The sequence below is a fragment of the Cynoglossus semilaevis genome, chromosome 4 (assembly GCF_000523025.1).
Source record: "Cynoglossus semilaevis isolate Cse_v1.0 chromosome 4, Cse_v1.0, whole genome shotgun sequence".
Lineage (NCBI taxonomy): Eukaryota > Metazoa > Chordata > Actinopteri > Pleuronectiformes > Cynoglossidae > Cynoglossus > Cynoglossus semilaevis.
In genome coordinates, this window is record NC_024310.1 from 14,765,036 (window position 1) to 14,777,249 (window position 12,214).

The 12,214-nt window shown below is 37.6% G+C and overlaps 2 protein-coding genes across 5 annotated transcripts; both read left to right on the forward strand.

Annotated features, from left to right (window-relative positions):
* The first annotated feature begins 1,094 nt into the window (after nt 1–1,094).
* Nucleotides 1,095–4,503, forward strand: dmac2 (distal membrane arm assembly component 2). 2 transcript variants are annotated; one of them, XM_008309403.3, is made up of 6 exons: nt 1,095–1,242; nt 1,675–1,862; nt 2,472–2,552; nt 3,065–3,204; nt 3,400–3,562; nt 3,820–4,503. In XM_008309403.3, the coding sequence occupies exons 1-6, from the start codon at nt 1,150–1,152 to the stop codon at nt 4,058–4,060; spliced, it is 906 nt and encodes a 301-aa protein (XP_008307625.1). In that variant the 5' UTR covers nt 1,095–1,149; the 3' UTR covers nt 4,061–4,503. The 2 variants fall into 2 exon arrangements, with proteins under 2 accessions (XP_008307625.1, XP_008307626.1); XM_008309404.3 differs by having other exon boundaries at nt 3,844–4,503.
* Nucleotides 4,504–5,084: 581 nt separating this feature from the next.
* Nucleotides 5,085–11,182, forward strand: sirt2 (sirtuin 2 (silent mating type information regulation 2, homolog) 2 (S. cerevisiae)). Of its 3 annotated transcripts, XM_008309401.3 has the most exons (16): nt 5,090–5,248; nt 5,395–5,441; nt 6,229–6,274; nt 6,928–7,038; nt 7,114–7,155; nt 7,256–7,362; nt 7,476–7,532; nt 7,647–7,715; nt 7,786–7,915; nt 8,032–8,091; nt 8,211–8,266; nt 8,352–8,428; nt 8,939–8,990; nt 9,077–9,144; nt 9,399–9,465; nt 10,018–11,182. In XM_008309401.3, the coding sequence occupies exons 1-16, from the start codon at nt 5,233–5,235 to the stop codon at nt 10,156–10,158; spliced, it is 1,146 nt and encodes a 381-aa protein (XP_008307623.1). In that variant the 5' UTR covers nt 5,090–5,232; the 3' UTR covers nt 10,159–11,182. The 3 variants fall into 3 exon arrangements, 1 of the variants encoding a protein (XP_008307623.1); XR_003049559.1 differs by lacking the exon at nt 10,018–11,182 and having other exon boundaries at nt 5,085–5,248; nt 8,548–8,990; nt 9,399–9,427; XR_521489.3 differs by lacking the exons at nt 9,399–9,465; nt 10,018–11,182 and adding an exon at nt 8,548–8,692 and having other exon boundaries at nt 5,085–5,248.
* The last annotated feature ends 1,032 nt before the right edge of the window (nt 11,183–12,214 follow it).

The window sequence follows — 12,214 nt, forward strand, 5'->3', positions numbered from 1 at the left end:
TGTGTTCGTCTGAACCTCAAATGCTCCAAAAACACTGTGGATGCCTTGAATCTGTTGTAGCCACTCTGTAAGGTTTTTGGGTCACATCACTGAGTGCTCAGATCACCACTGGCATCACTGGTCTTATTAGCCACAGCTCCTCTCACAGCCCTGGGTATTTTTAAGGTTCTTCTTCCTGACGTCTCTATCTTTCAATATTTTAGGAGGGCTAAGTGAAAAACACATTTAATTCAGTACACTAAAACTAAAACACAGGTTGTAAGAAAACATTACTTTACATTACTTCATGCACATCATCCTTTGTTCTTCCATTTATTTTTAGTCCATCTAAACTGAAAATAAAATCGACCCTTGAAATATATATACCTTAATTCACCATTTGTATTGGAATTTTATGAAATTTATTTGATTTCAAATGCTATTTACTATTCCAGGTTTACTGCTGTCAACGTCTGCTGCTACACTGCTGCACTTCTTGTTTTCTAGTTTTATGGCTGTTAAAGCTAAAGCTGCTAATCTATATGTGTTGCACTGAACTGCTGTGTTTAGTAATTAAATTAAAAGGTATTCTGTTCTATTTTTATTTTATTCTATTATGCAGAGCTTTGGTCCTACTTTTGTATGGGTGCTTTAATTACAGTACGACGCCAGATGGCACTGTTTTCAAAGAGAATAAAGCTTAAATCGCTCAAATGAAATTTAGCCAAATAGGCCATCACAGCTTCAGAGCATAGCTTAATAACGCATTTTAAAAAAACATGCCCCTACAGTGTGTAGTATAGAATTGAATTATTCTTTAGTAATTACACAACGACTTAACGTAAGTGTTTATGACCTTCAGTTGGCCTAACCAGACGCCATAATTGAAACGGTTAGAGGTTTCAATTATGCGGTTAGCTTTCGCCAGCACCTTTAAATTTGATTAGGTATCGTTCCCTATAGCTCCTGGGATAGATAACAACTGTCGCTGGTGTGGCTAGCGCCGTGTTTCTCTAAGAAAACATAAGATATAAGAAGAAAAAGAAGATATATTTTAGATAAATATTGACGTAATATGGCACTGCATGAACACAGTTCTTTTTAGAACGTTTCATAAAAATGAAGTGCGCCCTCCAGTGACCAACGGGGTGAGCAACGATCAGCCATAAGATGCGGCTGCACGATGTTTGTCCCTCACGACCTGCTGTTGAACCAGTAATGTCTGCTCACTTCATGGCGGGTCAACCTTGGCGTTTCTACAGGGTAAGACGCTAACCGCTGCTCTTTTAAACACAGACTACTAGAGATTTATACGGAGTGATGTATGTCGCCAACTGTGATCGCTTGTTGATGAAATATAGTAGAGTAGAGACGTGTAGGCAATACTACACATTTTAAAATACGATTTAAAAATGTAAATATTGTTTGCTCAAATAGTCAGTTTCGGGATCAGTTGGATCAGAAATGGCAGATAAGGTTTTTCTAGGAACCCTAAGTGATTCTAGCCTGAACAGAGACTGAATGTTTTCATACTTTATTTGTCAAAATCCACCATTTTTAAAAATGCTTGACAAAATGTTAAACCAGAGACAAATTGAATTGACAATAAAATATACTTTTCGTGAGCTCGTACAAGTGAGCATTTAGTACATACATGTGTAACAGTGGATATTCAGTAATCCTGTGTACATTTAGACTCTGCACAGATGTGGCAAGCACTCAGCTCCACTCTGGGCTCCTGCACGGCTGTGGAGCTCCAGCTCAGAGTCTCCTCCTCTGCACACAAGAGCGCTGCTCTTCCTCACCCAACGCTTTTATGATGTGGAGCTGCTCATGGGCTTGAATTCGGAGCTTAAGAGGCGGACTGTTCAATGGAAGAATAGGTAATGGGCTGTCAGTGCCTTACTTTTTTGTTTTATCAATTTAATCACAGTATAGGTGTTGATAGATGTCTTCATGTGTGGAACGGAAAGACAAATAACAGCAGGTAGTTGATGGAAAAAGATGGATTTATTAAAATGGAAAATGTTTAGAAAATATTCAAAAAGTACTACTGTAATTGTACTAACAATATGTAATAATTATGAAAAGAGTTGGAGAATTTAGTCATCTGTGCATTCTAATAGTAGCTTGTAGAAGTGTTTTTATGGTAAGAAACTCGGTGCTCAGTAATGGTGGTCTGACCTTAGGTCAAAGCCTCTGCTCTATGAGGTTTTTAGTTCTTGCTGTCTGTTGAAATTATTATGTTTTGCTGATTTTATTCTTGTATTAGAGCAAGAATAAGTGATTTGGCAGTGGAAATAATGGCTGTAGCATCACATCATTCTGCCAATGGATGAAAATGCATTCAAATTTCAATCAAATTAATCATCACAAATTAATTAAGGCATTATTAGTTATGGCGCTATATTATTCTATATTATGGGATTATATTGTTTTGCAATTTCTTGCTTTAATTGAAGTACCTTTGCGTTCTGTTCTCACTTTGTCAGCTACAACAGCTACGCTCGTCAACGTCTTGGGATGAACATTGCATTGGCACATTTTGTGTTGAGACTGAAAGGTGGTTTTAGGTGAGTAACTCTTTTTTCTGTACCTATAAACTTGTAATGTATGTATTTTTAACATTTAGACCATTGATTCCCAAACACTAGACCTAAACACTTAGACCTTCCTTTTCAACATTTCTGGTTTTCTTCTGTGACACATCAACCCTGTCACCTGGTCTGCCACCTCTTCTTTTATGTATTGCCCATTATTTTGCATATTGTTTCATTACTCTGCTTGTCTAAAACCAAGTATCTATGGTCAGTTTACATACCTTCCATTTAAAGATCTTATCATTTTGAAGTTTTACTATTAAAGTTTGTACTTTTTTGCAAATATCAGTTTTTATAAGCTAAATTACACTCAACTAAGATTTCATTTTTTTTTCGCTTCTTTATATTATTTTCAAAACTATACTATTACTGCTGGCTGCTGTTAACCATATGAAGTCTAAATATTAAGCTTTAGGGTTATAGTAATTTTCATGAATGTACAGCATGAATATTGCAACCTTCAATTCTTCCTGCTTATTTCTTAGGTATGTTGGTCAGGATGACTGGTTTCGTGTTGACAAGAGGGGCAAGTTCTCCTGGGACTTTCTCAATCACAAAAACACACCCATAGAGGAGGTAGACTTGAGCCACTCTCTCATCAACTTCACAGGACTACAGAGTCTGGGTATCATGTTTATTTTTGCTTTTCCATTGCTGTTTACAGAAGTACACTGTGAAGCAGGGCATTGACAAAAAAAAACAACCCAACCTATTCTTTACCGGCGATTGGCTTGCTGATATTTAAAAACAAAAAAGGAAGTTGTCAATGCCCTAGTGTGAACATGAAACTCCTAACCTTGTTGTTTCTCTTTTCCCAAAGAGGGTCAACAGTCTCTGAGGACTCTGTCATTAAGAGGTTGCTCTCAGGTGGATGACTGGTTCCTGGCCAGGCTTCATATATTTCAAAACTCTCTTGAGGAACTGAATATCTCTGACTGTCCACAGATCACAGTGGGAGGCCTGGCTGCACTAAGAAATCTCAGGTAATTCTGCATATACTCAAAATACTTCCAGTTATTTCCAGACTTGCTTCTCGTACTGATTGTTGAACGTTATGATATTTTATATTTGTAAACCAACCTGTCGGACATTGCAATCTGAGGGCCACTATGTTGGTGACCCCTTTGAAATACTTATATTTTTATTTATATTTGCAGAGTCTAAAATACCATCAATACCTTATCAGTTCCAGCTGGTCACATTACATCTGGATTTTCTCCCTCTTCTTTCTGCTTACTAGCATTCCCTCTTTTGTGTGCTGCAGGGGACTCCGGTATCTGGACATTTCTTCCCTTCCCAGGATTTCTAGTCCTGGTTTAGTTGTCATCTTGTTGGAAGAAATGTTACCCCAGTGCCACATCGTTGCCACTGGCTATGACCTCAGTATGTTCCAGGACACAGTGGAGGATGAAAAGGAGATAAAAGAGCAAGGAAAGACTGACAACAGGTGTGGGACATTAACAGAGGCATCAACAGTATGATAACAAAAGGAATTGAAATTGTATAATTGTTTTGCAGACACGGCAGCATAAACAAAGTGAGATGTAAATACTGTATATTGATGGGGGTTAAGGAAGTAACCATACATCATGGAAATAAAGCCGTACCCTTAAAAATAATTCATTTCTGTTTCAAAAAATACTCACCCTCTCTCACTGGTACAGCTAATAATTGGAGAGGAAGGCTCTTTTAGCTCGTTGAACAATATGGTTTGGCAACAAGCAATTACAGAATAATTAACCACCTGCAGCCACATAATGATCACTTTTCAGGCCAAATAGTTGGATTGTGTTTGTAATTCTTGAATCAAGCAACAATTCCTTCGTGTCCCAGTAATGGGTTGGTGAGTTAAATGCAAAAGATCAATTGTATTGTCTATACGTCTGTTTATGTACAATGACAATATAGGTGATTTTTCTTCTAATTTTCCACAGTAGCCTGATGATATCTCACACCACACCAATGTGCCCTAGGCCACAGCCCACATAACATATTCCAAGGGCCAGTTCTGGGACCAGTCCTCATTACTCCTCTTTAGTCGGAATCTGGGAGAAACCATAAAGTACTTTTGCACAGTGCATCTGTGCAAACAAGGGTAGTACAAACTGTACCATAGTATTGGCCAAATTAGAAGAATTTTGTAGTATTGAAATGAAGTCCGCCGCATATTTATGTGGCATATGGAGCAATCTTTGCTCCACATTTCTTTTCAAGATACAACTTTCTGTTCTTAACAATTTTAATAATAATTGAAACCATGGTCATTTCTGGATTTACTTACTAAAATCATTTTGACTGTCACATATACAGATGTTAGTTTATTCAGCACAAACAAGTTTCTGTAGTAAACAAAGTGGAAAATATATTTTAAATATTTGTCAAAAGCTCTTTAGAGAGATATAATTTTAAACATCAAACTCTGAACAGATAATCTTAATTTGGTAACAAAATATATGTATATAAAACCGATATAAGAGCGGATGGTGAATGAGGAGGAACCATTTCATGGTAGGAACCTTCCTGCGCTGTCTCCAACACGGCAATGTTTAGGGCGGACAACAACAACGACGACAGACTAACCGGAAGCTTGCCGTCGGACTGTAGCCAGAAACATTAGAGATAATCTGAGTGTTGTGTTCCTGTGGACGGATAAATGGCCGATGCATCAGGTGAAACGGGTTTACATTTTTTGGTCGCCAAGCTGATTTCAAATAATTTAGATAGTTCCAGTTGGTCTGGCTAGCACTTCGCTTAAACTGTAAAATTATCGAGTGCAGGGAGTACAAGTATTTGATATGTAATGTTGTGTTCACAGAACACCCGGAATGCAGTGAAGATAAGGAATTTACATCTGAACCAGAGGTATGAAAAACATCGGACTCTTTGACTGTAGCTTACTTTATGCTAAAGGCTAAGGTATGTACACACGCACTACCGGTTTAAACCGCAGGAACGGGATACGGCTTTGAGGCTCTGCATTGCAGCATGTCTTCCAGCGGCTAATTGTGGCACTGCTACGTACAATTCCCAGTTGCTTAAAACATTCTTTCTATTCACCATATTGGTAAAAGAGACCTCAGTTAGGCTGTAGAATGACACGTCCATGCATAGAACCGTCGGCTTTGTATTCCCTCGAGTTTTTTATTTGATACACCACAATAACTGAGAAGTTTACTTACTTATATTAAACTAAATGCCTTTCTACAGTCGACTGGGGGACCAAATTCCCTTTTTGGCAGTTCAATTTATAACATATTTAAATTACTAAATTAATATTGAAATTACTGTTCATATTGAGTGCCCTTTTAGTGTAGCAGTTGTTTTATTCCATCTAGAAGGCAGCTTACATCCTTGTCAGGTTGATGATGTCCATTGACGTTACCTGCTGATAGTTGAAGGGGGAATGGGCAGGATAGGAAAAATAAATCATCCTGTCAATTATTATGTTACTATATGGTCCTGTTTTAAACTGCAGGAAATTTTCCCTTTTGTCTTTTGCTCAAATGTCACAAAACACAGTTTTGTGCTGAAAATTAGACGATTGTTGGCATTGATATTGGAATTGGTAATTAAGTGTTTGGGAAATATCAGCATAGCGAATATAGTTAAGTTCAAATTATTATTATTTCAATAGTTGTTTCATTTGTAGGAAGAAACCAAGAGCAGTCCTGAAGAAGAAGAAGAAGAAGTAGACAGTATGTGTTTTTCTTTTTCACTGTTGACAATACATGTACTAATAGGATGAATGAATGCCCACAGACCTATTTCCAGTCACTTTGATAGCCTTGTTAATTACTGTCTTAAGTACCATCCTATGTACATGGTGCCATTCTTAAAGCTCATCATGTTGATTGCACTTAAACAACATATGGGATCTTGGCAGTCACTCAAAATAAACACCTAAATATTCTGCATTCATCTTTTAAAATTGCATGAATGCTATATACTTTATGACAAACACTACTGACCTAGGTGTGGATGCCAATCACAGGATGACAGTTTCACAACAATGAGTTCAAACTGTGAGGCTGTACAACTCTACTTGCCCATAATTGCTTGTAATAAATGTGTTTGGACAATAAGCCTAAAACTGCCCTCTTGATACCTAACAGGACATATGCTGTCTCGTATGGGACAAAAGTATTATGATCTGAATATGGGACGTCCTGGCCAACATGTGACAGTTGGCAGCCCTGCCTCCAGTAGCAGTAGTATTAGCAGTAGTGCCTTTCTGCACCATTAGTATAGGGTATTACTGTCTTATTTACACCTCACTCACAAGAACATCTTTAATAACTCCCATTTCTGTCCTTTACACTGCTCTGACTCCTGTCTTTATTTCTCCCAGTGGACGTCCTGCGTAACCTCTTCTCCCGCACTCTTGGCCTTGGCTCAGCAGACAAAGTTCTGGATGAGCTCAGTCTGGAGGGAGTGGCTCGATATATCAAGAGCGACAAATGTGAGTATTTGTGCGTATGTCGAGCTGATCCACAGTGGAATTATTATTCATTTCTAAATCTTTCCTTTGACACAGGTAAAAACATAATCTGCATGGTTGGAGCTGGTATATCCACGTGTGAGTGTCCAGTGTCATTAGCTAAAGTGAACATCAACATAGAGCTGATACATATTTTTTACATATTAGTACAATATGCTTTTTTTATTTCTACATACAGCGGCAGGAATCCCAGATTTCCGTTCACCAGGGACAGGCCTTTATGCAAATTTGAAGAAATATAACCTACCCTACCCAGAGGCCATCTTCCAGATAGATTACTTTAAGGTTCCGCATTTATGAACATAAGAACTTCATGACTCTCCTTTGGCTGTGTTAACATGTTTTGATTTTTTTCTCTGTCTTTTATGTATTCATTTATTTATTTTCTTATATTTAAGAAACACCCAGAGCCATTCTTTGCTCTGGCCAAGGAGCTTTACCCTGGACAGTTTAAGGTGCACAAAACCAACTCTTCTTCATATTAGCTGCTGTTTAATCGTTGAATTTTTTTTGTGACAGTTTACAAAACATGTTTTTCTTTTTTCTGTTTTACATGTATTGGTTTTTAGCCAACTGTTTGTCATTACTTCATGAAACTATTGAAGGACAAGGGGCTTCTGAAACGCTGCTACACTCAGGTAAAAAAAGGTAGTGTAACCATTTTTAGTTCAAAGTTCATTTGTTAATTATGTGTGATGTTTCTCTAAGAATATTGACACCCTGGAACGTGTGGCTGGACTAGAAGGAGATGATCTAATCGAAGCCCATGGGACCTTCTATAGTTCCCACTGTGTCAGTTACTCTTGCCACAAGGAGTACAACTTAGATTGGATGAAAGGTGACTGGCAACTGTTTGTTTTTGTTTTTTTGACACGTCAGAAATCATGGAGATTTTTGTGAAATATTTCTATTGTGAATTCCGTTCTATTTGAAATACTTCTTTCTGTATTTAAGATAAGATCCTTTCCGATAGAATTCCCAGTTGCGATGAGTGCAGCAGTTTGGTCAAACCAGGTCAGCTGATTAAAACACACACACCATTTAATCACAAAATAATTTCTTCATTTCTTACTTTCTAACTCTAACCCAGGAATAACTTGGTCTTCATATCATGTGATTCTGTCCAAACACAGATATAGTTTTCTTTGGTGAGAATCTACCTGCCCGGTTCTTCACCTCAATGAAGATGGTGAGCACATTGTTTTTAATAAAGAATGCATCCATGTTTACGAATGGGGATTGATTTAATATCTTTATTTTTATTTGCATCCAAGGACTTTCCCAGCTGCGACCTCCTCATCATCATGGGGACCTCTCTACAGGTCCAACCATTTGCAGGTCTTGTTGGCAGGTATGACCGTGTTTATCCGCTGAACTACAGATGTTTGTTCTAGAAGGGTACATATGGTGCAAGATTTACTTTATACTCCTTATGTTCACTCAAAGTGCTTTGTCATTTAACCTACCTAGTCTGGAATCAAACCCACAACCCTCCAGTTGTAAGACAGCGGTCCCCTAAGCTGGGTAGCTTCACCCATGTGACCACTCCTGCCCTCATCTGCTTTGAATGTACAGGCACATCGCTATACGAACACAAACGTTGTCACCTGTAATGGTAATGTCCAAAAAGAGAAAAGACATTTGTTCACAGTAGTGTCCACCTGTCAGTTATTGAAACACAGGTGTGTATGTGTATATAGCGTCACAACACAGTTCGAACAACAAAGTTAAACAAACTACAGAGAAAGAACAAAAACAACAACAAAACTGCTGTCTGCTCAGCCCCCTGTAGACAGGAATTAACTGTAAAAGCAGCATAATATGTTTCCCATTGAGCTAAGTGACCTAATTAATTTTCCAGGGTTTCAAAGAGTTGCCCCAGATTGCTTATTAACATGGAAAAGGCAGGACAGGTAAGTGTGCACCAGATGTTTTTTTTTCTCTCTAGCATGTGTTTATTGAATTCCATGAAAATCAGGGTTTGTGTTGCTCTTCACAGGCCGATCCACTCCTGGGGCTGCTTGGTTTTGGAAGTGGAATGGACTTTGACTCAGACAAGGCCTACAGGTGCAGGTTTTATTGAGTTGCAGTCAAACACTACGATCAACAAATGTTCACACAAAAAGTTCACTCGATAAATTTCACAATAGTTGTCCTTTCACTCTCCCTTTAATAAGCATTATTCTTGGATGATATACAGTGTACTGCGTACAAGTCTGATTTATAAACAAACTAACTTGTCCGGAATCACTCCCACAACCCTGTGGCTGTAGGACAACTGCACTACCAAGGAGTCCTAACATTCTTTTTGTGTCTTGTAGAGACGTGGCTCACATCAGCACTTGTGATGACGGCTGTTTGGCTTTGGCTGATCTGCTTGGTTGGAAGGTTAGCTTTGACTATTACAGTGAACTCTGTTCACATTCTTTCTAACAGTCTCATTATACAAAAAGGCAATACAATTACTTTCTGGAATACAATTCCTTCTTTATTATTCTGGATATTTTTCTCTCCTATCGTCTGCTGTTTTTTTGACCATATACTGTGGGTGGGGAAACTCTCAGGACAGGTCGAAGGTCATCATCATTAAACTGTGAGCTGTGGCCAGTTGGTTGATGTTTGTTTCCCTGCATGTCTTCTTTTACATGAACAGTAGGTGAAGTGGATCAAAACCAGTGTCCTCTGTTCAGAAATTTGACTTTGCTAAATGAAGAATAAAACCAAATATAATATGCCGTAAAACACATCCAGTTTAACAGAATTGAACTTTACCTTTAAGACAATTTCCAAAATGTATATTGTATTACACACAGCGTCACCAAGTAGTTCATGAGGTTAGGGTTAGTCAGAAAACTAACAATAACCTAACCTAACAATACAGAGCCCACATTTTAAACTTTTGATGTTAATAAACGTATGATTGTGTGTGTCTCTCTGCAGGAAGATCTGGATGCATTGGTAAAGCAGGGGAAAAACTGGTGTGACAGTCCGGGGGGGAAAACGAAGGACGATGAAGGAGGTGAGACTGCAGACAAGCCGAGCACAGCATCAGCAAAACAACAAGAAGAAGAATCAAGATAAAACTGCTGTTATCCAACAAGTCAGTGCATCACAGACACCATTCAAGCTCTGGCTCTGAAAGGTATTCTGTTATTAATGGGGATTTGGTTGGAAAGTCAACATTAACAGGTGTTTAAACCAGCAGATATGTGGCCCACAGCACGTTGTTTTTTTTTGCCTCTACTGTACTTTGTGTATACGTCAGTAAGGTACAAAACTTCACATTCACTATCTGATGGTGACAAATACTTCTCACCTTAAAGCAGTCTATTCCAAATCCATTGTTTACTTCCTTCCCTTGAATTTAAACTGTTTCAGCCAAGGTTTGCTCTAGGCCCCCTGCAGGTCTTTACAGGAAGAGCAGTTGCACATTTATAAATATAACAGTGGTCATTGATTGAACATTTTAATTTAATTAGTCACAGTGTAGCTCTGGATTAATCTAGATAATTTACCATTCCTAAATATGACTCTGCACGCCTCCCCACACCACTCCCCCAGATTATGCAGTAGATGATGATTTAATGAATAACTCAAAATGTATCTTTTCAGAGTTGGTTGGATTTAGTCAGTACTCTGTATCTTTTAACCTCTCTCTCTCTCTCACTTTCACTTTCTCTTCCTCTCTCTCACACATTTTACTCACACTACACATCTAATCACATGAATCATGTATTTAATGACATGTTGAGTTCAAATACTGTATAAATACAATTTTAACATTTTAAAGTTTATTAGTTTTGTTAAGCAAGTCAAGGTAAAGGTAGAAGTGGCCCACAGGCCAGGTCAGGGTCAGTGTACGTATGTGTACCCCACAGCAAACTATCCAAGCCTGGCTGCTAAGAATGAAAAATACGGAGAGACTGTATTGCAATATTTTTTTAACTAGGACATGAGACAATGACGTCCTACAAAATTTATGCTATAAAATAGCCTTTTATAAATGTTGGTAATCCTGGGGATGTGGTTACTTTAAACACAATTTAAATAAAACAAGCACATGTGAGAGCTAAGTATCTTAATAAAGACTAAAAACTCCTTCTCAGTTGTGGTCATCTTCATACTGTTGGATCACTGTTGGTATCAGTGCTGAGTACGACTGTTTACAACAGCCGTCCTGGATGTTTGCATTGTAACACAGTGTTGGATAATCTCCCACTGATAACATTATCATCATTTCACACTGATGATATGCCTGGAAACCTGATGCAACAAACTCACTGTAGATTAGCTGTGGTCTATTTGTTCCTCCTTTTTACGTGACGACATCACCGCAGATAGAACTTCAATGCCAAATTTCTTATGTCTTGTTTTTATTCATTGACTAATGCAGCTGTACATTTCATCATCGTCCTTTAGTCTCACATAATTTGGTAGTTTTCCTTTAAATTTAATCTTTGGAAGGCTGTTGACTGAAAAAAACGATGATAAATAGATGGTTAAATGTTAATAATAACCTTTTCTTATGATTAAACGTGAATAATTGTATGAAGCATGTTTGTACTCTCAAAAAAATTACTAAAGAAACCAAATCAAAACAAGTAGAGTGTAGAAACGAAATGAGTTGAAAAGCAAAGTGTTTGGATGATAGTGGAGGCCTAACAACCAGCATGGTCTGGGTGTATCTGAGGGATTCTGCTGTTGTTGAGCGGCAGCGCTTGCAGTTATAAAACAATTATTATACTAAAACATCGAAAACTACTGTAATCAAAAGTTGACGTACCAAAAAAGTAAATTTTTTCTGAATTTTAACCATAAAAAAGTCATTGTTATGTTTTTCAGGCAAATTCATTTCTGAGAAACCTTTCTTTTTTTATGATAATTTTTAACTTTAAAATTCAGAAAAACTGAACTTATTTGGTATGTCAATGTTTATTCACAGTATTGTATGATACTAAGAAAATTCTGAAAAAAACAGAAATAAAAGTTTCTCAAAAATGAATAAAAAAGTACTCATTTGCCTTAAAAACCATAGCAATTACAATTGTTTTGGTTTAGATTCAGAAAAAATATACGTTTTTTAGAATGTAAACTTTACGTACCAAATACTAGGAATGTTTTGGGTGATTTTTCAAAT

Coding starts and splice junctions, on each gene's coding strand:
- sirt2 (XM_008309401.3), top strand. Junction 5,442..6,228: donor AATTTACATCTGAACCAGAG/GTATGAAAAACA, acceptor TTTCATTTGTAG/GAAGAAACCAAGAGCAGTCC. Junction 7,533..7,646: donor TTTACCCTGGACAGTTTAAG/GTGCACAAAACC, acceptor ATTGGTTTTTAG/CCAACTGTTTGTCATTACTT.
- dmac2 (XM_008309403.3), top strand. CDS start 1,150: ATGCGGCTGCACGATGTTTGTCCCTCACGACCTGCTGTTGAACCAGTA. Junction 1,243..1,674: donor AACCTTGGCGTTTCTACAGG/GTAAGACGCTAA, acceptor GTGTACATTTAG/ACTCTGCACAGATGTGGCAA. Junction 1,863..2,471: donor ACTGTTCAATGGAAGAATAG/GTAATGGGCTGT, acceptor TCACTTTGTCAG/CTACAACAGCTACGCTCGTC.